At 32.9% G+C, this 24318-nt stretch overlaps 4 protein-coding genes across 6 annotated transcripts; all 4 read right to left on the reverse strand.

Annotated features, from left to right (window-relative positions):
* Positions 1-922: 922 nt before the first annotated feature.
* Positions 923-4830, reverse strand: LOC107932776 (protein HOMOLOG OF MAMMALIAN LYST-INTERACTING PROTEIN 5). The gene is made up of 6 exons (XM_016864872.2): positions 4655-4830; positions 4459-4559; positions 2542-2651; positions 2198-2273; positions 1943-2083; positions 923-1839 (listed from the first exon to the last, which is right to left on the reverse strand). Exons 1-6 carry the CDS (start codon positions 4746-4748, stop codon positions 1072-1074), a joined length of 1290 nt encoding a protein of 429 aa, XP_016720361.1. The 5' UTR covers positions 4749-4830; the 3' UTR covers positions 923-1071.
* Positions 4831-6417: 1587 nt separating this feature from the next.
* Positions 6418-11731, reverse strand: LOC107932768 (65-kDa microtubule-associated protein 1). 2 transcript variants are annotated; one of them, XM_041110698.1, is made up of 11 exons: positions 11577-11714; positions 10721-10772; positions 10531-10601; positions 10221-10424; positions 9816-10067; positions 9160-9375; positions 8927-9082; positions 8533-8844; positions 8120-8207; positions 7641-7789; positions 6418-6897 (listed from the first exon to the last, which is right to left on the reverse strand). In XM_041110698.1, the coding sequence occupies exons 3-11, from the start codon at positions 10594-10596 to the stop codon at positions 6595-6597; spliced, it is 1746 nt and encodes a 581-aa protein (XP_040966632.1). In that variant the 5' UTR covers positions 10597-10601; positions 10721-10772; positions 11577-11714; the 3' UTR covers positions 6418-6594. The 2 variants fall into 2 exon arrangements, with proteins under 2 accessions (XP_040966632.1, XP_040966631.1); XM_041110697.1 differs by lacking the exon at positions 10721-10772 and having other exon boundaries at positions 11577-11731.
* A 2508-nt stretch (positions 11732-14239) lies between these two features.
* Positions 14240-17377, reverse strand: LOC107932773 (grpE protein homolog 2, mitochondrial). 2 transcript variants are annotated; one of them, XM_016864870.2, is made up of 6 exons: positions 16964-17377; positions 15954-16152; positions 15673-15866; positions 15424-15591; positions 14803-14931; positions 14240-14626 (listed from the first exon to the last, which is right to left on the reverse strand). In XM_016864870.2, exons 1-6 carry the CDS (start codon positions 17099-17101, stop codon positions 14513-14515), a joined length of 942 nt encoding a protein of 313 aa, XP_016720359.1. In that variant the 5' UTR covers positions 17102-17377; the 3' UTR covers positions 14240-14512. The 2 variants fall into 2 exon arrangements, with proteins under 2 accessions (XP_016720359.1, XP_016720358.1); XM_016864869.2 differs by having other exon boundaries at positions 15673-16152; positions 16964-17264.
* Positions 17378-18482: 1105 nt separating this feature from the next.
* LOC107932714 (uncharacterized) lies at positions 18483-21791 on the reverse strand. Its single transcript, XM_016864801.2, has 4 exons — positions 21176-21791; positions 20201-20650; positions 19806-20121; positions 18483-18873 (listed from the first exon to the last, which is right to left on the reverse strand). The coding sequence occupies exons 1-4, from the start codon at positions 21578-21580 to the stop codon at positions 18737-18739; spliced, it is 1308 nt and encodes a 435-aa protein (XP_016720290.2). The 5' UTR covers positions 21581-21791; the 3' UTR covers positions 18483-18736.
* Positions 21792-24318: the final 2527 nt, after the last annotated feature.

Below are 24318 nucleotides of genomic sequence, written 5' to 3' on the forward strand. Positions count from 1 at the left end.
ATTGATCATTTAATCCCTCAACTTTCTCTACAATATATTCATGAGTCATGCTGTCTTTTAACAAAATTTCACCTCTAGTCCCTCAACTTTCTCTACACTTTATGCCAAGTATTTACCCTTCCAAAGCTCGCCACCTCACCAATAACAAGGACCCCTCCGAGGGCCACCTGTCACTTGTAAGGTGTGTCGACCCATCATTATGTAGATTGGGAGGATTTTGTGAAACAACATATGGCTTAAGATCCTAACATATATATACTCTTATTACGAAAAGGGAACATATTCTCTCTCCTTAATCTCTCGACACAATTAACTTCTCTCTCCTTAATCTCTCGACACAATTAACCTTGTGTGAACCTTCATCAACTCTAACCGTCTAAACTTTTTTCTTTTTCCTACTCCTACTTTGTGTCTGACATGTCTGAAAAGCATGCTTATAAAGGGTTATACACTTGTAGGATCGAAATGATTTCAATTCAAGTCAATTTAAATCTTAAAATTTTCAAATTATTTCAATTTGGTTTAGTTTCATGTCCAGACCAATTTTTTTTTCAAGTCGTATTATATTCAAGTTTTAATCTCAACTATTCAATTGAGATCATTTAGGGTTCGAACCAGATCAAGTTTGAAATATTCCAAATTTAAATCATTTTAGATTTAAACCATTTAAATCATTTCGGATTCAAATGAACTTCAACTTCAGGTCAACTGGACAAATTTGAATTAAAAATCTTCTATGATCAAATAAAATGGAGTGAAAATTAAATTAAATTAAATTGAATTAACAAGTCTAAACGATTGTTACTTGACAATATATCAGATTTTCTTTAGGCTTTTCCCTCCATATGCATAGTTTTGGATTTCTCTTGTCGTTTTCTCACTCTGAATAAAATTGGCTGAAAAAATAAAGACAAAATTGTAATAAAAAAACATGATGAAACATGATCTGATTCTCGAATGAAAATTACAAGACAAGTAACAGTTGTTCATAATCTCCAAACTCTATTTAAATAAATAAAAACCCTTCACAAATCAACCCATATAATTCAAAACACCAGAAATGGGTAACACTTAATGACTGGCCGATGGATTAGTCAGCAATTCAAGTGATTTCTTTAAGTGCTCGACTGCCGTCGACACTTCATCAAATGCTAAGGCCCCAACCGCAAACCGAGCAGCCTTGTGTGCCTCGGCGATTTTCTCCGGCGGCGGTTGGTAATTGCTGTCGTATTGGTATTTCTCAGAAGGAGGTGGTGAAGGTTCCGCGATTTTCCCGTTTCTGCTACTTGAAGAGTATTGAGCGGTTGTTGATGGATAGCTTGTTGTCGGAGGAGCTGACTGGGGAGGATTGTAAGGAGTCTCAGAACCTTGATAGGATGATGGATAGTGAGACGGGGCCGATTGTGGAGGATTGTAAGGAGTCTCGGAACCTTGATAGGATGATGGATAGTGAGACGGGGCTGTAGGTAAACTACTCTCCGTGAAACTCGGATATGACTGGAAATTAGCAAATGAACAAGAGGCAGAAGATTCGTGGGGTGGGTAATTAACTGGCATATGCGGTGGCAAATCTTGTCGATAGGGTTGATAGAATGGTTGATGAAAGTCTCGTTGGGGTTCGTGCTGGTGCGAGGAGGATAGATCATGAGTAGGGTAACCGTCAGAAGGAAATGAAGGAGGTGACGGTGAAATATTCGAAGAATGCTGACCATCAAACTTATCATGGAATTGAGATTGTGGTGGAATATAACGCTGGTTATTTACTTCATCATGAAACTGAGGTGATGTACTGGACATTTGTCTCGGACTGGTAACTGCAGGTTCGTGCTGTCCGAGATCCTACAAGGACAAGCATAGATCAAGATTATTGAGAATTTTGAGTATCTGTCAGTGACATTCAGTTCATACAATGACTAAAGCATTGTTCTGATTGGAGACATACATATGCAACACCAGGTGTAGCTGATGGAATTGACAAATCTTCATCACCATTTGGAGGGCCCGGGATGGGCTTCCTTCCTTCTTTCAAAGCTTTCCTAATATCAGCAGCTTTCCAAACGGCATACTTCTGTTTCTGCTCAAGCTGCAGAAGAAAACCATAAAAGTCTCGAAACTGAGAAACACCACTAAGACATTACAGTGCAAGCGATCACCAGCATTACAGAAGAAGAGAACATTATAACAAGTAGAAACTCACATCAGGCTGAAGTTCACCAAACTGGTTTAAAATCTCGAAGAAAATGCTGGCAGCGTAAAATGTCTTTGCCGTATTCCTGTACCAAGCTCCAAAGTTAATCTTATAACACTTATAGATACATCAAACTACTAAAGTAAAAGGGTCAAAGGTCGCAATTGAAGGAACTTTTCAAATTTAGAAGATAATGCGATATAAATTTAACCAAAACTGCAACCATGCTATTTAGCTCAATAAATGAGCTGATTGCCACAGGTTCCTCGTACCTCCAAAAAAGATAAGCCTCAAAGGCATGGAGACAAAATAAGATCTAATACAATGGCCATATATAATAAAGATTCACTTACAGGTCTGCTCGTCCAGCACGATCTTGTTTGTCTGCCTTTCCAAAGACATTCAATGCAAAGCCCTCTAGATGTAAATGATCTTCAGGTCCCAACCTCAGCGTTTTCTTATCCTGCAATGCATCAAATATCCTTGGATATCAAAATCCTCTAACAATAACGAGGAGAGATATATAGTTTACATAAATAAATAAAAAAATTTCCTCCTCCTGAAAGATAACATTGATTACAAATGAACAAAGAACCTTTAAACAATGTAAGGGCATTACAGGCAGCATAAACATGGCATAAAAGTAGATGCTGCAAAGTGGATCCCACCAATTGATTTTGCATATTAAGTTAAGCCACCAAGCAAATTTTAACTAGTGACTTGGAGCCTCAGTACTAGTGCATAATTTGGATTTAACTTATTACTTAAAGTTCCCTAAACTATGACCCTGAGATTCCTAAACTATGAGCCCAAGTTTCCTAAACTACAAGCCTCGGTACTAGTGCATAGTTTGGATTTAACTTATTGCCTAGAATTTCCTAAACTATGAGCCCAAGTTCCAAACTTCAAAATGTTCCAATGTATCATTATCATAGCAATTAAGACCAATCTAGAACCAAGGCATTGTTCAGGGACACCTTGCACTATTAATCCAAATTCATATATATCATAAGACAACTGACTGTTAGGATAAACAACCCCATATCCATGATCAACAAAAAGCAATCAGTTCATAATAAAGAAATAAATATATTTTCCTCCTGAAAGATAACATTGATTACAAATGAAGAAAGAACCTTTAAACAATGTAAGGGCATTACAGGCAGCATAAACACAGCATAAAAGTTGATGCTGCAAAGCGGATCCCAACAATTGATTTTGCACATTAAGAGTAAGCCACCAGGCAAAATTTTAACTAGTGACCTGGAGCCTCAGTACTAGTGCAGTCTGGATTTAACTTGTAGTTTAAAGTTTCCTAAACCATGACCCTAAGATTCCTAATTATGACCCAAAGTCCCAAGCTTCAAAACGTTCTAGCATATCGGTATGGTATCAATTAAGCCTTTTCATCAGTCTAGCCATCAGCTTAGGTGTTAAATGTCAACGCGGATCAGATATGGAAAATATTTAAAACATGTGAATCAAATTTTAAACACATGTATACATATTGTATGGAAATATTAAGAGAGGGAAAGAGAGAGAGCTTTGATCAATTGTTTAACTAACTTTTGTCTTCTACTGCTTTTTAACATGCCATATTCAAATTATCCATATAACAAGTACAAACATTTTTAAAATTTGATCACATGCTCCATATTATATTCAAATTCACATTTGACGGGAAAAGCCAGAACGATATAGTACTATACTGTAAGGCCTCAACTAAAACCTTTTGAAGTTTGGGGCCAATTTCGAATCAGGGCATAGTTTGGGACATCTTGTACAATTAACCCAAATTTATATATATCAAATGACAAAATGGTACAATAAACAATCACATAGTGATGATCAATACAAAGCAAACCGGTAACAGAAAGGAAATATATTTTCCTTCTTCTGAAAGATAACATAATTACAAATGAAGAAAGAACTTTTAGACAATGTGAGGGCATTACAGGCAGCATAAACAAGGTATAAAAGTCGACCCTGCTAAGCAGATCCCCAACAATTGATTTCGCACATTAAGATTAAGCCACCAGATAATTTTTAACTAACAACCTAAAGCCTCCAAGGTACTAGTGCAAAACAGCAACTCTCAAAAAAACCAAAAATTAGACCCAATTGATTAAACAGTTCTAAGATCAATCATAAAATCGCATCAATCAATCATAAACATCTGATTCAACATTATAGATCAAGTTTTGTCATAAAGTAAACTATACCTAAATAATTAAACAATTCAAATCAAAATACCCATAATTTAAAACAACCTTTTCAAGCTGCTTCATGAGAGAAACAAGAAGAGAATTGGTGGTTTTGGTTCTTTCACTCTGGGGTATCCTCAATCCTTTTTCCATTGCATATAAACGACCTTTAACCCAAAAAAAAAATCAAAGCCTTAAAAAACGATCTAATTAGCTTCCACAAATAAATAAATAAAAAGATTAACAATAAAAAAGGATTTACAGTAATAAGCAACGAGAGGCTCATGTTTTTGAAGCTCATCGGCTCGTTGAAGGTACGGTAACAGTAGCTTCGCTGGCTCGTTATCGCTTGCCATTGCCTTCTTTTTTCTTTTTTCTTTTTTTTTTCTTAAACCTGTAATCAAATAAGGAAAAAAAGAAGTGTTTTGAGAGAAATCTCAAGAAGTGAAAGAAACAAAACCTACGTCGTTTTATACGAGCAAGAACCTTCGTAGTTGAAAGTTATGACAAAGGTGAAATTCTGGTTTTAATCCCTGCAAAATGCTTAACCTAAAATTTAGTCCTTATACCTTAATTTGGTATTATTTGGTTCACCTATATTTATTAATGGGTAAAAGTACATCGAGGCTCTTGTACCAGGAGTTCGATTGCAATTTCTCCTTTTACTCAAAAAAGGATAAATTAGTCCATATATATTAGATCAAAAAGTAAATATGTACTTCTGTTAAAAAATAGTCCATGTACGTCAACATAATGTACACATAGCACGCCACATATAACAGTTTGGGTATTTCATCAATCGTACCAATTTTTAGCAATAGAAATGGATGAAATTTTTAGTAGAAAGGATCACTTTGCTCATCTAATTTACATAGATTAATTTGCTTATTTTTTAATATTGTCTTAAAATGCAATCTAAATCCTAATATAAGAGTCTTCATGGTACTTTTATCGGTAATATTTGGTACACCAATATTTATTAATGTTAGTCCTTAGTCCAAACCATTAATACCATTAAAAAATCTTAATTATTCAACTAATATAAGTTATTTTTTAGTAAAATGATACGAAAATGATAGCTTAAGTATTTTTTTTTAAAAAAAAACTTAAGTAAAAATAATATAGTATAGTTTAGAAGACAATTTTGTAGTTAAGAAAAATTAAAAAAAAAAAGAAAACAATGCTTTCTTTTTACTTCAATTTATTCGTCGTATTTTTTAAAGGTATAATGATAAATTTAGTTTTCAATATTTATATTTCTATCAATTTGGCCCTTATTCTTTTTTTTATCTAAATTTAACCATTAACCTTTAAAAAAGAGCCAAACAGCTCTTCTTTAAAGAAATGTTGGCTAAAACATTAATTTTTAATAATGTTGGTGTTGCAACCCGTGTGACAATCCATGTGCATTTCATGCTAAATTCAATAATTATAGAAAAAATAAAAATATATATATCAAATTTCAAAAAATATATAAAAAATTCATAAAGATTAAAAAAAATAGCATGAAGTACATGAATGCTGCCATGTTTTAAATTTTAACATTTTAGTCCATATTCCCATTAAAAAAATCAATTAGACTTTTTATTAAAAGGGCAATAGTCAAATTTGACTATTTTTAAAAGTTTAAGGGTCAAATTTAACTCGAATAAAGAATAAAAACCAAATTGACAAGAAATATAATCATTAAGGGCTAAATTTGACATTATACATTTTTTACCGGATCAATAAAATTGAAATAAAAATAATGTTGGTATTTCTTTAGTTATTAGTTTGTTAATTTGGTTCAAATCGAAAATACAAGACGATTGAATAAAACCAATGATCTCTTAGTTCTATTAGCAATAATGTTGAAGTTTATAAGTCATAGAAAATCCAAGTTCTGAGTCTCATGTGTAATTACCATTTATGAGCTCAACAAAAATCCTTCAAACCCTTAAAACGAAAGATAAGACAGTAATTACCATTTATGAGCTCAACGAAAATCTTTCAAACCCTTAAAACGCTTGAAACTGAGCAAAAAGATGAAAACCAACTCCCAAATGCTAAATATTTATATCACATTATTAAGCAAATATAACAGTATATAGTATACAATCCAGTCACTAACTATATCCCTTACAAACAACAGCTCTTGGATTCAAACCAATACACTAAATAAACAATCTGGTAATAACAAGACAAAAGGGGTTGTTAAATCTCTCATGGTGATGCCGGAACCGAATCCGTTCTCGAAACGTGGGAGGCAGCGTCTTCTTTTGAAACCGTAACGATGTTGGCTGGAGCTGCCAACTTCATACTGTCTCTCTTCCCGTCTTTTCCTGCAGATCTGTTGCCATGTTGATTAGCATTTAGAGACAACCGCCTGCTCGGGGTTCCATTGGCTCCTCCATTTGCTCGAGGCCCCACCACCTTCTTTGGACCAGCTGGCCGAACAGGGCTTAGCCTTGAACCAAAGGCGGTTTCTTGCTCCATGTTTTGCTGCTCACTGACCTTTTTCTGACCCTAAATATGAAAAATGTCAGTGTTAGCTGAAAAATCTTTTTAGTTCACCTTCTTGGACTTCTAGAACCTGACCTAATCTCATTTGACCAACCTAAATCTGAAAAATGATTCAAACCTAGAATGACCTGCACCCAAAATAACTCGAACTTGACTGTCAAACCTGAATGATCTAACCCCGAAATGATAGATAAGTATGTTCAATGCAGAATCATACCTCATACTCATGACTAAATATGTGTCGTATAATGGTCTAAAGCATTGGTACTATAAGGAAAATGAAAAGTCGGAGCAACATAATTCTTCAAATTAAGATCTAGGTTCATGCTATAAGTTATATAGTATGAACTAATAACAAATCAAAACTGGTAAAAGTATCATGAAGGCGACTATATTAGGAGTCGAATTGCATTTTACCCTATCTACTCAAAAATATGGGTAAATTAATACATATACGATAGATCAAAGAACAAATTAATATTTCTTTTAAAAATTTCATCCATTTCTATCGGTAAAAATTGGTCCTCATACATCAGGATGAGGTACACGTGGCACTACTTAGCTATTCCATCAAACACGCCAATTTTAACAATACAAATGGATAAAATTTTTAATAGAAAAGACTAATTTGCTCTTTAATTTAATGCATAGGGACTAATTTACTCATTTTTTTTAGTAGAGGGGCAAAATGCAATTTGACTTCTAGTACAAGGGTCTTCATGGTACTTTTACCATCAAAACCATACCCTAAGCCTCCTCTTTTCTTCTTCTCGTTCTTGCCTCAACATTGCATATTCATCTAGCATGGCAAGAAGGGGAACACCATCATACATAAACGATATGCCACGATCTTCTTCCCAAGCTCGAGTTTTGGCAACCAAAGTGTCAACCATACCTACAGAAGCCCAATAATACCAATGAATAAAAAAACTATTGCCATGCATGCATGCTAAACATCATTTCATCTCTCAAAATTTGAATCCCATGCAATAGCAATATGATGACCATCTTAAGGTATATACACGAATTTTATTCACTATCAAACCTCCATCTTTGATATATGCATACATATGTACGTGTATATATATATTGAGCCTCATCAAAGGTAGATTACAAGGCAATATATTGAATCGCTAACAACAGTTCAGGGAAATACAAGAGTGCACATTAGCCACAGATGGAATATGAATCAACATCATTAAACTATTACTCTAGATAGTCCTACCTGGAATTTTGTTGACCAGAATCCGAGCTTTCTCAGCACGCTTGAGATTTAAGTGTGCACCCCTACTTGCATTGTACCGATTCTCGTCCTGTTTCAGCAGGAAAGTATCAGTGGAAGCAAAACACTTAATTTCAGATAGAAGAAATAAGCTTATGAGCATTCACAAGGAAGAACACCAGCATATCGGTGTCTTTAGTACTATTTTTATACTTAATGTACCATATTTGAAAAAACAAAAAATGTTTATAAGTGAACATGGCACTTCAGGCCAATATTCTTAATTGTATTGTGTTAGGATGAAATATAGGACAACTGTATAAAGACACAAATCAGCACACCCACCGACAGGGAAAAGAGCGGTGGCAGCAAGAAGTCAAAGAGAAACAAAGGCTGATGAGTGATATCGTAAATACCCGATTGTAGTCTTCAAGCCAACTTTCTTCTTCACAAGCTGACATCCACTTTTCAACCCGGTCCAATATTTCTTTTCGACTAAGGGCTTCTTCTTTTGCTTTCATTATCTGATTATCCATGTCAGCTAGTAATTCAGTAGGCTCAACATTACCAGAATCAATCAGAGCCATAATTTTCTCCCTAGCAGCTTCCGGATCTATCTCTATATGAACCGAGGCAAATATCTTCTCAAGCTCCAGTTGTCTTTTCAAAGCTATTTCCTTCATTCTGCTTGACTTTAGCTTATCGAGCCTATCAACTTCCACCTCCGCCTTAAGGACAAGAGAAAATGAATTTAAATAAGCAATTGTTCTCGCTTAAACTTACAAACAATCAAGCAAGAAACTTGATTACCTGCTCAATCAGATCTAGAGCAAGAGCACCAGGAACAGTCACTTTATCAACCAATGCAGAACTGTTGCAGGTAACATGATCGAATAATCTTCTTTCTTCTTCGGGAGTGTCCATCAGATTCCAAAGATCAATGAGCTGAGTAGCTAACTCTTGAAGCTGCCAAAAGAGGAAAACGTTGACTTCAAATTTTAAAAATGAAGAAGAATATATTCGCTATCAAAAACAAAAGAGACCTTATGAAGCCTCTGCTTCTTATCTTCATTTAGAGCTGAAACCGTCTTGGCCAACCTCGATAGTGTATCATTGCTAATGCTTTTTGACTGCACACCAGTAGAGTCACCTAAGCTTGGATGAACTTCAGTTATAGTACTAAAGAAATCCATTCCGAGGACAGCACAGAGATCATGTACAGTGCTGACAAATTCAAGGACTTTATTAAGTCTATCACTCTGCAATGCAATGAAAAAAGTTAATGGTATTGGTTTATATAAAGACTAGATACCAAGATATTGGAAAAAATACCATTGAGGCCCCTATACTAGGAGCCACATTGCATTTTGCCCCTTCTACTAAAAAATAGACAACTTAGTTCCAATACGTTAGATCAAATCTGTTAAAAATTTCATCAATTTGTATTGTTAAAAACTAGTGTAGCTAACGGAATAATCAAGTAGTGACATATGACGTGCCACGTGTACCCTCATGCTACTGTACACAGATCACTTTTTAATAATAGAAATGGAAGGAATTTTTAACAAAAGGACCAGTTTACTCTTTGATCTAATATACATGGACTAATTTGTCCATTTTTTGAGGGGACAAAATGCAATCCGATTCAAGGGCTATCATGGTACTTTTACCACAGGATATTTAAGCCAATGAATTTTACCTTCTCTTTTTGAAGTTCTTTCAATTTTACTTGATACTCATCCAACTTCTTCAAGGACAAATCGGATTCATCGACCACAAGAGCACCTGTCTGTTCACTGCCATTTCCAGCAATTTCCCCACATATCTTCTGAATCTGAGACCGTACATCGGAAAACTCCTTAACTCTCTCCTCCTTTTGTTTCCATAGCCGTTCAAGTGCTGGTGCTATAGCAGCAAGTTGTTCCTTGATTGTTTCGGATGCCTTCTCTGGCTGTTATCAAACCCAAACGAATAACATGGGCTGTAGCTCGAACTATTTTACAGTAAACTTATAAATAAACATTTATTTTGCATACCAAGATTAATAGCTCCCCACTTATCCGTAGCAACTTTGAATATAAGGTGAAATTAAGTGATTACTCACAATGCCAACAGAACTTTTGTCTCCGAGAGCTGATACAAGTGTTGAAAGCTCGAGTTTGGCATCGGATAAGACCTGAAGAAGTTGTGCTCTCGAATTTGCAGCTTGCTCAACCTTCCTCTTGTACACATCCAAGCACTCTTGTTCTATCTGAAGAAGCATCTTGTCTCTCTCTTCATAACTTTCACCCACTTCATCCCAAATTTCCTACGATCAAATGGATAACATTTTACCAGCTATATTTCTTACAAAAACAAACAGGTGCTAGAAACAAAGATTTTATCGGAGAAAGCAAACTTAGAAGCCATATTACCTGCAGTTTCTGCATTAAAGAACCACAAGTGATTTCTCCTAGAAGTGGGTTTTCAGCATCTGCCATTTTGCCTGCACCATGGGGAGCATTTAATAAATATTACTACGTTTTTCTTTAAAATCTTGAAGCACACACGAAAAAAAGCAGCAAGGAGAAAATAATATATATACATGCACACACAAACACACACCTTATTGACTAGCTAGAAACAGCACTTTACTAGACTGAATGACATAAAACACCTAAAGCAAAAGTCACAAACAATGGCAAATCATTAAATTAGAAGAAGTTTCGAGAATTATAGTAGTAACTAAAGCATATAGGCAAAAGTATCATGGAGACCATTGTAGTAGGAGTCAATTTGCATTTTGCCCTAATTACTCAAAAAATGAGCAAATTAGTCCTTGTAAGTTAGACCAAAGAGCAAACTGATCATTCTGTACAAATTTCGTCCATTTCTGCTGTTAAAAACTGGTCCACGTGTTAACATGATGTAAGTGGCAACAAAAGTATAAATTCAAAATGTACAAAGCTAGATAAAAGAACCTCAAAAGGTGTATAAACAATGTGAGATTCAACTATGCCACTTAGCAAAGAAATTATATTATATAATGCCTCTAACAAGAATTGAAATAAGGTGAGTAACTTGAAGTATTATAAAAAGAACCAAAGTGCAATTGATGGAGCAATTAAACCAGCAGAAAATTTACAAAGAATTTTATGCAAGAACCTACAAAAAGTAATCTTGAATGTCTTGCTCCAAGAATCTTTACTTCAAGAACCAATAAAAACTAAACTATTGAGCTTCCCATATGTTCACCAAAAAAGCAACACAAAAACAAAACTTATTAGCAATATGAAACTCCATTATCACATTCTTCACTCAAAAAATCAACAAGCCCTTACTTCAATTTCATTATAAAACCAAACAATCAGCTTCAACAATAAAAACCCAACTTCACAAATTCACAACTTTCTCACCATTTGTACTAAGATAAAGACGACTGAAATGCAGCAAATATAAAGAAAGAAAGTATAATGCATACCCAGATCTTGCTTTAAGAAGAGATTTCTGGGTTTTTAACTTTTTTCAGATCCAAAGCTTTGATCTTTACGGAGACTGAACAAAGTTTGTGGGAGTGAGAGAAGCAGAGACAGAGAGACGCGAAGCCGAAAAATGCAGAGGAATGGGACCCTTTTTCCTTACAAATTCTTGTGGTGGATAAGTACCCGTATTTTTAGGAATATTTACGAATATGACACTGTCAACGTAAGAAAATTGCTGAATGTACTTGGTAAAGTTAGTCCTAATGCCTATAAAATAATTCTATTTAAATAGAAAATGTTAATTATGTTAAAATTTGGTATTATTTAATTTTTTTTATAGTATAAAAATTAAATTGATATTTCGTAAATATATTCATCTAAAAAAATAAAAAGTGTTATTGAGTTTTAGTTCGATTGATATGGGCATTGTTGTTAATTTAAGATGACGTGAGTCTGAGTGCGTTAAAACGCATTATCCTCCTATTTATGGGTTAATGGTGAGTTATAGGTAGTTTTAGATATTAATCACCAAACTATTCAAATTTTTTTTCATCACCAATTGGCTAAGGTAAAAAAAATGAAAACACCAAAAAATCCAAGATAATTGGTTGACCAAAAAAGACAAATTTGAATAGTTGCGCGACCATTTTGTAACTTTTCATAGTTTGGTGACTAAAAAAAAAAGAAAACCATAACTGAGTGACTACTAAAGAAGTTTACCCAAATTTAAAATGATGGGTAAACTACATCTTAGGTCAATGAACTATTAATAAATTTACATTTTGATCACTCAACTTAAAAATGTTACAAAATCATCACTGAACTATTCGTAAATTTTTATTTAAGTTATTGAATTGTTAAGTTTTTTTTTTAAGTCTACCTAATGAGCTTCAAGTGACAATTCACGATCAATATGGTGGATCAATACTCATCAACGAATAGAAGAACATACTTCATAACCAAATCAATCTGACGATTGGTTTCAAAGAGTACAGAAAAAAATTATTTGGATTTTGGTTCGTAAATTTGTAGCGTTCGATTGGTACAATCGGTGCAAATGTAAGCCATGCAATAATTTTAACAGTCTAATAACTTAAATGAAAGCTTTCAAATGGTTTAATAATTATTTTATAGCTTTTTAAAATTAAGTGATCGAAAAGTAATCTTACTAATACCCAACAAAATTAACTCGGACCATCTTAAGTCATGCTTGGACTTAAAATTTTATTTAAAAAATTAAATTAGAAATCAATCCAAATCTATCGTAATATAAACCATAATGATTCTAAAAGTAATTAAACTTGTACATTGCACGGGATAAGAAACTAGTTCAAAATTATATGATTATTATAATATAAAATTTTAGAATTAAACCAGACTTTACATTCACATCATTAGGTAAAAAAATTTATATAATTTTCGTTCAAACCAATTTTGATTATTTTTTAATAATTAAATTATTCTATGGTTTTAAAGTTAATGAAAATTAATCTTTTTGAGGATTTGTGTTAGGGGAGGACCCGTAAAATATAAAATTTCATTTTTGGCCTTTTAAATTTTACAAGATTTTAATTTAATAAATAATAAAATTATACTTTAATCCCTAAAAATATAAATTTTTGATTTACTTTTAAAAATTATAAAAATTTAAGCTATTAGAATTGTCAAATGGCACTTCAACTCTAATAAAAATATACAACTTAATTTCAACTCCCCAATAATTTTTTTTTTTTGGCTTCACCTTTGCTCTCAACAATATTATCTATAAAGTTTGAATTTACATTTCTTCCTTTAAAATATAATATATTTTACTACTATACCCAACATTTATTGGTAACTTCGATTATTGTTATCATAAGACAAATCCCACGTAACAACAGCATATTTAAAGCCTAAATGATATTAGCATTCCCTTGCGACTAAACATTACATGTAACTAGCGTACATGTAATATCACTTTCAACCGGATCTTAATTCAATTGTGAAATTATTAAAAATATAATATTTTTATAAAGCCACAAATATATTTTTTAAGAGTATTTTCTTTTTAAATACATTTTAAAAATTACATACACATAATAAAATCTAAACTTTGGACCTAAAAACCGTCATACCTCAATATTACTATTTTAACCAAAGGCACGTATTTTTTTTTTCATTATATCGTGAGTGTACCATAATTTATTATAATGTTACAAACTTGGCATATTAATTGAGATGGAAGATTTGGATATTTGCATTGTTTTTAGACTTGGTTCAATCTGAGTACTGAACCAATCAATCGGATTAGTTAAATTCATTTTTTTTCTATTTTAATAATTTATTTAATTCAATTAGGCAACTCGATTGAACCAATCAAATCATACACTAATAGTTTAATATTATTTTGAATAGTTTTGAATGAAAGATAAATATGATGATTTGAATGTCTCTTTTTTTTTAAACGATAATTTATTTTAGATTTTTAATAAAATAAAATTAACCATCCAAAATCAACATTTTCTACATTAAGTGATAAGTTAAGAATGAGAAACTACATTGATTGCTACTTGAAACAGTTTTTTGATGCCATGGTACATTGATTCGTTTAATAATAGAAGTACTAATTTAATCCAGTCCCTGTAATATAGGGACCTACTGGATAGGTTCACTTAAAAAAAAGTTAAAAACTCAGATCAATTTTATCAGTTACTCAAGCACTTTGTTACAGCTGACTTGATAGCTCGAATTGCTTAAGTTTAGCTCAAGTTTAGCTCAGCTCGATAATGATCGAATCAAGAAGTAGTTCATTCATAACCCAAACCCTAAACAAGAGATTGATGACCAAAAATATAGATGAATCTTAACATAGAAAACCTTCATATGTGTATAGTTCTTTTATCACATAGGCAAAGTTCTTGAAAATTTGCCATTAAAAACTCAACCTAACCTACAATCAAACATCAGAGACTTTGTCACCTGTGTTATTCTCGGTTGCACCATCATCCGTTGCTTGAGTAACACCAACCTCAGCCGGTCGAATAACTCGATCATAGAGCATGTAACCTGCCTGTAATAAACAACAGAAACATACATTTACCGGTAACTAAATTAACTATGAACATTTCGGTCATTCAAATTTCAAACGGCAAATTGTGGTTAACAGAGACAAGGGACCTTGAGTCAAATAATGTAATCGGTTACTAATCATATTTCTCGACACAAAGTCGGATTAGAAGATAATACCTTCAAAACATGAGCAACCGTGCCAGGAGGCTTGGAATTATCCGGTATTTGGAATACCGCATTGTGCCTGTGTGGATCAAATGGTTCATTTCTAGGATCGAATTTTTCCACTCCAAACTTTCTAAATACCTGAAAGCAGTAAACATTCTAACTGGTCAGTAATAAAACTCTAATATGTTATAGAAACAGATATTGAGGCCAAACATTGTCCAAGTCAGAAGAAACCTATGTTACTTGGACTAGGATATAATGATCGGACACGGGTATATATTTGACATGGGTATCTACAAATTTTTCTCTTCTTTTTCATGTAATTAGAGAGTCCTTAAGGGTCTCCCCAAACCCAAGTCTGAAAATGTGTCGAACAAGGAAGAATTCATAACTTGCAGGATTAACTAAGCACACATCACTGTGTAAACACATTTTCAGATGAAGTTCAATGATTTAAGAGGAATCCAATTCACCAAATTTGTCCCATTTACCAGTAAACAGATGCGATAATTGAACCCACAAAAGTTCGAGTATGAAAATTCTAACAACTCAGCTTCATGAGAACTACCAAAATTATAGACAGGTTCAAAACTAACAACCTGAGTTTTGGCGAAATAACAAAAAGCCTACCTCTCCAAGCTGCTTCTCAGTCATTTCAACTCCTTCTAAGAGTGTTTTAAGGAGCGGTACAGCCCCAGCAGTGTCATTGGATTCATCGATCTTAGAGAAACTACCTTTAACATGTGTAGAAGCCCTTCCTAAATTGTCCGCAACATCAAGTAAGCCCTTTGCGAAATTCTGAAGCACAACAACAAACAATTAGAATCAATTTCAGATATCCCAAACAGAATTGGGTGGTTTAATGATTCATCAACCTACCTGTATTGCAAATTTTTTCGAGTTCTCCGCTTCCCGTCTTGTCCTAGCCATAACATTCTCCATTTCTGCAAGAGTTCGAACAACTTTGTCCTTCATTTGTTCAATCTCCGTTTGCTTGGTCTTCAAGAGTTCTTCTTTTTCCTCCACGAGTTTCACCATATCAGCCATCGATAAGTCACCATCGCTCTCGGAATCTGAATCAGAAAACGCAGTTCGTTTAGCGGCTTTTCTCCTCCTTTTATCAGATTGAGGCATCGTATTTTGGGATTCTGAGTTAAAACCTGATTCTTTTGTAGCTTCAGCTTCTCCAGGATTTGTATCCTCACTCGGCTTCACAGGATCTTGACCATTATTGTCTACGGCACTCCCATGTTCCTTTTCGGAAGGCTCGGGTGAGGCCGACGAAGAGATCCCAAATCTTCGGAAAGCGTTCCAATGGAGGTTCGAATGATGCAGCAAACACACACCGTTTGTAATCACCTGCATAGATAAACTAAGTGAATGCAACATACAATAATGCACCATAATTCAACCAAAATGCACTAAAATGAGAAATTTTTAGGTAAAAGTATTATAAAGACCCTTATACTAGGAGTCAAATTGCATTTTGCCCCCTTTACTAAAAAAATGAGCAAATTAGTCATTGCATATCAGATCAAAGAGCAAATAGGTCTTTTTATTAAAAAATTCATCCATTTTCTACCATTAGAAACCGGTGTGGCTGACAGAATAACACGCCAAGTGTACATCATATCATTCTAACATATACCCGTTTTTGACAGTAGAAATGAATGAATTTTTAACAGAATAACCAGTTTGCTCTTTGATGTATAAGGACTAATTTAAGAGGGGAAAAATGTAATTTAGCTCCTAGTACAAGTGCCTCAATGATACTTTTATCGAATTTTTATCAATATGTATGAAATTGATTATGCTTTCAAGGAATCAATTTATAAGTTTAAGATCATAATTCCTAAATGGTCATTCAATATCTGATTAAAAAAGAAAAAAAAATGAGAACCTTAGAACCAAACAAGATACTGATAAAAATGAACATGAAAAAATATGAAATTCAAACTAATAAATCATTAATAATGCAATTAGTAACATTCATTTCAATAACAGAAACTGAAATTCTACTTCAAAGTGCTCAACTTTACAAATCAGAACACATAATTTAAATAAAAAAAGCAAAATCAATAGTAATAAAAAAAAGAACAAATCCCTTAAACCCTAGCAAAACCCTACCAGAACTAACCACAAATTCATTTATTGTAACTAATTTTTGTACCTTATTCGGAGATTCACTAACAAGAGAGTGAAACTGAGTGGAAAGGCTTGGAGATTGAAAGCTCTTCGGAGCAGAGAGAAGCAAAGAGCGTGCACCAACGCTCCTTGAGACGCGTGACAGAGCCCTGGACATCAACATCTCGGAACAAGAAGAAGGAGGTTTAGGGTTTTAGAGGGTCAAAAATGGGAAATTCAAAAAAATATTAATAGGGTTTTTAGAGAGAGAAAAAAGGGGAAAGAAGGGAAAGAAGGGAAGAAATTTAGAGCGAGAGACCGTGAACATAGAGAAGAAAAAAACGAAGTTGGTTTTATTTATTGGTTGACTAAAGTATCCTCTTAGTAGGATTGAAAACGACAACGTTTAAATAGTTGGAATCGGTGAATTTGAACGTTCTTTGAGGGTGTTATTGTCTTTGTATTAATTGGTCGTTAGTTCTTTTGATGTATAAGAATTTAGAAGCATCGAGAAGGTTTTTATTTTTTTAATTATTATTAAATATATGTGGTCAGGACGTGTGGCCAAAACGGTAGCGTATGGCAAACTTTAATGCAAGTGAAAATTTTGTATGTTTTTATTGTATTTGGATACTTACATAATTTTCATAAAGTTTTTATTAAATAATTTTTAACATAATCTTGCATTTGTGGAGGTTAATTTATTCTATTTATATGATACGATTTTTGGATTTGACGTCTTAGGTAAGCCTCATACATGTACACGTATTTTATTTTAAGGTTAACACGTGTTTTATAAGCATGGGTTCGCTTACATGATTATGCGAACCCACCACGTACGAACTCATGTAAGCGAACTATGCAAATTATCACTACTGAAGTAAGGAGGATTGGGTCGGTCCTAGTCGGATAACGGCTTGGTAATGGCGAACACCATAACAAGATAAAATAATATTTAGTATTTTTTTTTTGTAATTTTACTTTTCTTTATAACATTAAAGGTTAATTTAAAAAATATATAAAATTATTAAAATTATTATCTTAGATTTTTAGTGTTTTCATTTTTGGTATATTTTCGATTAAATTTAGTTGATAAATTTATTTTTTTAACTTTATAAATGAAAAGACCATAAATAAATAAATAAAAAGCAAAACTACAAAAAGATTAAATTACACAAAATATAAATTTTAAGGATTAAATTTTTTAAAATTAAGAATAAAGTGACACAATGTATAAATATTAAGAGTTAAAGTTGTTATCATGCAAAATTTAAAAGCTACTATATTATCTTTTCGTTATCCATTTAGCAACTAGTGGCCAAAAAAGATGGCCAAAGGTGATTATTTTATAAATTTTTCATAATTAAGTGACTAGAAAGAAAACTTAACAATAACTGAGTGACTACTAATGAAATTTACTTTTAATATTAAATGACTAATTTATAAAAATTGGATAATTTGAATAGACACTTAGTAAAACTCTAACAGCAACGCAGCTAGTGCTACTCAAACCCAGATTACAACTAGGATAATAAACATATTGACCATCTGACTAACACACGGGATTCTCTTTTAACATTATATTTAAGTTCCATTATACTTCTCGTAAAAAAATGAACAACAATATGGACAGCTAAATGATTTTACAAAAAGAAAAAAAAATACAAGATGAGATAATTGGAAATAAACTATATAACCCAAATTTAAAAAGGTAAAAAAAAAAACAAAGAAAAGAAAAACTCTAGAATACCCTCCAAACACTATGAACCTCTCACTCCCTCAAAGAGGGCAGTCTTGGAATTTCCTAATGTGTGAGAAATCAAGAAATACCAATGGTCTTGGAAAGCAACCATAGAACAAGAGATAATTCAATGCCAAAAATGGTGTGAAGTGTGCTCCTATCTAACATGAACCCATAGATTGTAATCCCGGCTCTGTTGTTCTCAAAATATGTCACTGCAAAATCATCCCCACAAAAACACCATCAATGGCACATCAAATAAGATCAACAAACATTACACTTAGACAATGTGTCGATTGAGTAGGTCGAGTTAATTTGGTTTAAGTTAACAAATGTCAGATCAATTGAGAGTTTAAATTCTTTGAGTCATTACAAGTTTGAATCATTCCAAGTTTAATGTATTTCAGGTTCAAGTCATTACAGGTCATTTCGAGTTTGAGTCATTTTAAGTAGATCATTTTGAGTTTGAATCATTTATAAATAAGTTGGGAGTTTAGGTTAACTTTTTATGGCCAAAATGGGTTGTTTATCTAGGTTGTTGACTTTCTATGGTCAAACAAGGATGAGTGGAGATCATATTTAGATTAATTGGATCAGAATTAACAAGTTTCTATAGTCAAGTCATTTGAGGTTGTCATTTAGGTTTGACATTTAGGTTTAGAACATTTCGAGTTCGGGTCATTTCAGGTTGTAATTTTAAGTTCGAATCATTTTGGATTTGAGTTAATTCGGGATTGGATCTTTTCACGCTTGGGTCATTTTGGGCTCAGACATTTTTGGTTCTAATCATTTTTAGGTTTGGTTCGAATCATTTTTGAAATATTTTGAGTTTGGGTCATTTCAAGTTAAAATCCTTTTGAATTTGAGTCATTCCGAAATTGGGACTTTTCAGTTTGGGTCATTTTGAATTCTGTCATTTCTGGTTGGAATCATTTTAAGGTTTGGGAAGGGAGAGCTCGGGTTAACTTTTTATGGTCAAACTGGGTCGTTTTTACGTTCGGGTTGGGCAAGTTCAAGTTGTTGACTTTCTATAGTCAAACAAGGATGAGTTGAGCTCATATTCGGATTAACCGGATCAAGTTTCTAGACTCAAATCAGAACTAACAAGTCTAACTACACTAAAAGAGAAACCAGGCACTTCTCTTACCTAGAGCGTGTCTTTTCTGGTATGAAATGGTACTATAAGCATAAGCTGGGATCAACTTATTGTTATCCAAGTCATCTTCTTCTTCCCCGACATCTTCACTCTCCGATTCACCATCGGTTCCCACATTAGGAAACGATTGGCAGACATGAATAGCCGGTGTCCTCGGCGTCTCACCATCGTTCACGTCGAAAGAATCTAAGGTTGCACAAACATGCCATTTTGAAGCAAGGCACGTAACCGATTGCGCTTTGTGTGTTATTTTCGTCGCGCTCCGTAATAATATACAAAGTCCGGTGACAAGAGTTAAAGAACACATCTACGAACAATAAACCAATAAGAAGGTTAGATCGAACCCAAACTTTATAATAGATTTTTGATGAAAATGAAACACTTACAAGAAGTTCTCCAGCTTTGTAAATGTTCAATTCCGAAGTAGCCTTCAAAGTTACAAGCAATGAAGTGAATTGGCTACCTGTGACCAAAATCAAACACCATAATATGAATGAACGATACCGATGACTAATGATCCGTAAATGCCTCCGGATTCGTAGGTGTTCCGACAAAACCGAACCCACATCAGAATCAACTTGGAAAACCTGCGCGAAGTCTTGGAGCCGGAGAACTTGGAGGTTACAAACGAGGTGGAAGAGGACGCATACGAGGAAGAAAACCGTGGTCCGATAAAGCCATGAGCATAGCTCCATGAAACAAGCTACACTATCGCTCAACCAGACGATACCGAGGAAAGGAATTTGCGAAGCGCCCGAGGCGTACCACCATACTTTGTATGCCGTCTCGGCTAAGAAACACGGAATAACAAAAGACGATACGATCTTCAACGATCTCTGCAAATGAAAAAACACAAAGATAAATCACATTAACACAAAGAAATTTGAACTTTTTCAAATGTTGATCATCCCGAATCTTCAAACCCCATAACCCAAAACAAAAAGAGTTAAAAAGTGAGTTGGAAGAGACAATTTTACAGACACTTGGGGGGCACCATATTCTACCTCCTAATTTAAAACTACAGGCCAAAAGAACTACTTCGAAACTAAGACTCAATCAAGTTGATTTCGATGTAAATATTTAGACTAAAAGTGATTCGAAGCAAAAATAATTCAAACTCGAAATAATCTACACTCAAACTCAAAATGATTAACTTGAATTCATCCAACTCAGAAATATGGGATATTAGTCAAAAACCATGATCATGGCTGTAATTTCAGTCAATTATGGATCTTTGACTTCAAATAATTTCATAAAAACAGAATTTTTTTCAAAATTTTAAAACCAAACCCAGAAATTAAATCAAAAACCCATATAAAATCCCCCACCCCCCCAACAAAAAAAAAAGGAACAGAACTTACATTGAGCTTAGCAGTATATCCTTTTCTAACAATCTCACTTTCATTACAAAGCTTGTCGAAAAACAAGAACCTTTTCAACCCATATTTCTTCACAAAACTAGTTAAACAAACAAACGACATGGTCGAAACACTGCTCAAAGACAATTGAACCACCCAATCATAAGGTCTAGCATGTTTAGCATCACAAGAAGAACAAGCTAAGAAAAAATGAGACAAACAAGGAACCACTAGTCCTAAAACGATGAACAAAAACCAAGACAAAGTAGTTGTCCAAATGTTGGATTGATCTACACACATCCAACGTAAGTATGTTCTAAAGCTGTGTAGTTCATCTTGGGCATGGGATATGGTTCTTTGGAACCTGGTTGATCGGTCCATTAATGGTTCCATAGTAGTATCTCCCATGAAAGGACTTGTTTAGCTGTAAAAAGAACAAAAAAAAGTGAGGACCTTAAAGGGAAGGGGGGACGGGGGGGGGGGAATTAATGGAGTTTCAAAGATGTTCTAAATCCTATAAGAGGAAAACAGGTGTTGGGATTATGAGACAGGAAATATGTGTTTTAAAGGAAGTGTCTGAAACTTGTTCTGGTTTGGCTTTTTTATTGAACAATCATTTATAAATTGACAATTTTTTTTGGGTTTTATTTGGAAAATCCTAACATGTTGTGATTATTGTTTTTCCCATTGGTAGAATTATTAAAATTTATTTATTTTATTTAAAAATTTATTTCAAATCAATTGTATTTTTCATCAAAAGTTTTTTTAATTAAAAATTATGCTTATCGAGTACATAATTATTTGAGTAAAAGTAGTATAAAGGTTTCTGTATTAATGGCGAATTTGGATGGGCGGTACGTTTAACTGCAGTTAGTGTAAAAACAGCTGTAGCAGTGAGATTAAATTCTATAACAATACTGTAACATAAGACAAAAAGTAAATTAAACACATCACACCACAACTCACAGCCCATCCAAAGACTTTGATTGCATTTTATCCTATTTACTTAAAAAAATGATAAATTATCCTTATAAATAAAATAGCAAATCGGTTATTCTCTTAAAATTTTCATTAATTTTTATTTAGATTTTTTCATATATTTTAATTTTTTCCAAATAAAAAATTAATTCTATTTTGAATATTATCTTCCACATCAAGAGTGAATTTGTAATACCCATAGTCCCTCTCAACTCATATATAGGAGGATAACAAGCTTCAGCGCGCTCAAACCTACATACTCCTATATTGACAATAATACCTAATGTCAATCGAATTAAGACTTAATTAACAATATACGGTAATTTTTTTTAAAAATAAAAATACATTATATTTTGAACAATTTTATTAATTAATTTTGGGTTTTTCAGCATCAAATCAAGTGGTTATAATCTTGTGAAATCATAAACTTGGATTTTGGGACAAAAAAGCATAATGATACTTTTGATTAAAGGATTAGAATTTAAGGTTAAAAAACATCATAATCACCATGTTTTGAGGAGGCATGTTAAATTTTATGTTCCAATTAAGACAAATTGCATTTCTTTGACAATGAAAGCTATACATTTTAAATGATATATAAATTGATTTGATTATTAAAGATAAGATTGAATTATATTGAAATTTATAATCTAAATTTTAAGATATTTTAATTAAGTTATCAACATATAATTCTTATTAATCAAATCTTGTTAGTCAATTAATACTAACATATTATTTGTTTTATTATTCATAAACTTTATTAAAACTATTTGTCGAGATTAAATTTGATGAATCAGAACTTAACATAGTTGTCAAGGATTTAACCCTTTATTTTTAAGGTGAAATTGCCCGTGGTACACACGATTTTAGTACCATTGCCTTTCGATACTCCGTAAAAATCGATAACGAAAAAAAAAATATAACAAAAACTTTAGAGAACCAGAGAGGAAAGAAAGCTCTGTAATCAAATTTTCTTTTCTTATAAGAATAATAATGGTAAAAATTTTATGAGAGAGAAAATAAATTACTTTCAAGTTTTATTCGAAAAGAAGAATGAACTACTACTTATACTAATAAATTAGGGAGAAATGACATAATGATTATTAATTAAACTTAAGTAACTGTTAGCGTAAATTAAGGTTGATTAAACTTAAACCGAAGGTTTATTTAGATGGAAAGGAAAATTGGAGTTAACCCTACAACACTTTATGGTGGATGGTAGTTTGTTTTGAAAGCATTTTAGAGAGAGCTTTGGGGGTTAGAATGTCAAAAGTCTCCGAATGAGTTGTGAGAAATCATATTTATAGGTGTGAGGAAAAAAATTTACAAAATCAAGCATTTAGTAGGAGTAACGAGATTAACTTTTTCAGTTATGAAAGCATTAATGATTTTTTTTATTAGTACAAAATTGAAGTTGTTGGCGGTGAATAATTAACAAGAGTTTGTTATATTTATGAAAGAAGAAAGGAGAAGCATTTAATGTTACGGAAAAATGTTAAAGAGAAAACCTTTTAACTACCTCCATATTTGATCTACCAAACATCTGAAGAGTAAAGTTACCTTAAGAACCCTACCATCTTCTAGGGTTGTTTCATAAACTAATCTTTAAAATGAGGATGTTCCGAAAGGTGTTCTTGAATAAATGTTATTCTGATATATTTTAAACATAAGTTGTTCTAAATATAAATGTTTTTAGTAAAGGTTATTCCGAACCAGAATAGAACTTAAAGTTTATTAATTTGATTTACTATCAGTACAATATCGACTATCATGATTTAACGTATAAAAAAGAAAGTAGACTATTTTTTTTATCTCATTATAAGTTTAAAATTATCCATAATTCCTTCCTAACTCATAAATAGAAGGATAATGTGCTTCAATGCAATCGAACTCATATATTTCTGTATTTACAATAATACTCATATCAACCGAGTTAAAAGTAAATATTTTTTTAATTTAATCCAAATCTCTAGAAAATAGTATTTTCCCCAACCAATTCTTTCTACTTTATTGTTGGATTCTTTATTGAACAAAGAAAGGTACTTCCCATGTGAAGCAAGCTAATTGGCATTGAGACATAAGAAAAGACAGCTGGTGTAGGGACAAGACAAGCATCATCAAGTTGCGACGTGTAATGTGAAGCCGTCATTCACGCAAATCCCCCACAT

This window comes from Gossypium hirsutum, chromosome A04 (assembly GCF_007990345.1).
Source record: "Gossypium hirsutum isolate 1008001.06 chromosome A04, Gossypium_hirsutum_v2.1, whole genome shotgun sequence".
Taxonomy (NCBI): Eukaryota; Viridiplantae; Streptophyta; class Magnoliopsida; order Malvales; family Malvaceae; genus Gossypium; species Gossypium hirsutum.

Bases quoted from the DNA above. Each gene is read 5' to 3' on its own strand.
- LOC107932773 (XM_016864869.2), bottom strand. From the start codon at position 17,101: ATGTTGATGTCCAGGGCTCTGTCACGCGTCTCAAGGAGCGTTGGTGCA. The intron at 16,153-16,963 runs GTACAAAAATTA...TTATCTATGCAG, and splicing joins TTAGTGAATCTCCGAATAAG to GTGATTACAAACGGTGTGTG. The intron at 14,932-15,423 runs GTAGGCTTTTTG...TACTGCTTTCAG, and splicing joins CTGAGAAGCAGCTTGGAGAG to GTATTTAGAAAGTTTGGAGT.
- LOC107932714 (XM_016864801.2), bottom strand. From the start codon at position 21,580: ATGGGAGATACTACTATGGAACCATTAATGGACCGATCAACCAGGTTC. The intron at 20,122-20,200 runs GTAAGTGTTTCA...TATTGTTCGTAG, and splicing joins ACAAAGCTGGAGAACTTCTT to ATGTGTTCTTTAACTCTTGT. The intron at 18,874-19,805 runs GTAAGAGAAGTG...ATGATTTTGCAG, and splicing joins CCAGAAAAGACACGCTCTAG to TGACATATTTTGAGAACAAC.
- LOC107932776 (XM_016864872.2), bottom strand. From the start codon at position 4,748: ATGGCAAGCGATAACGAGCCAGCGAAGCTACTGTTACCGTACCTTCAA. The intron at 2,274-2,541 runs GTAAGTGAATCT...AGCTTGGTACAG, and splicing joins CGTGCTGGACGAGCAGACCT to GAATACGGCAAAGACATTTT. The intron at 2,084-2,197 runs GTGAGTTTCTAC...TTTCTTCTGCAG, and splicing joins TTGGTGAACTTCAGCCTGAT to CTTGAGCAGAAACAGAAGTA.
- LOC107932768 (XM_041110697.1), bottom strand. From the start codon at position 10,596: ATGGCAGATGCTGAAAACCCACTTCTAGGAGAAATCACTTGTGGTTCT. The intron at 9,376-9,815 runs GTAAAATTCATT...ATTGCATTGCAG, and splicing joins AAGAACTTCAAAAAGAGAAG to AGTGATAGACTTAATAAAGT. The intron at 6,898-7,640 runs GTATGGTTTTGA...TTTCATATTTAG, and splicing joins AAGAAAAGAGGAGGCTTAGG to GGTCAGAAAAAGGTCAGTGA.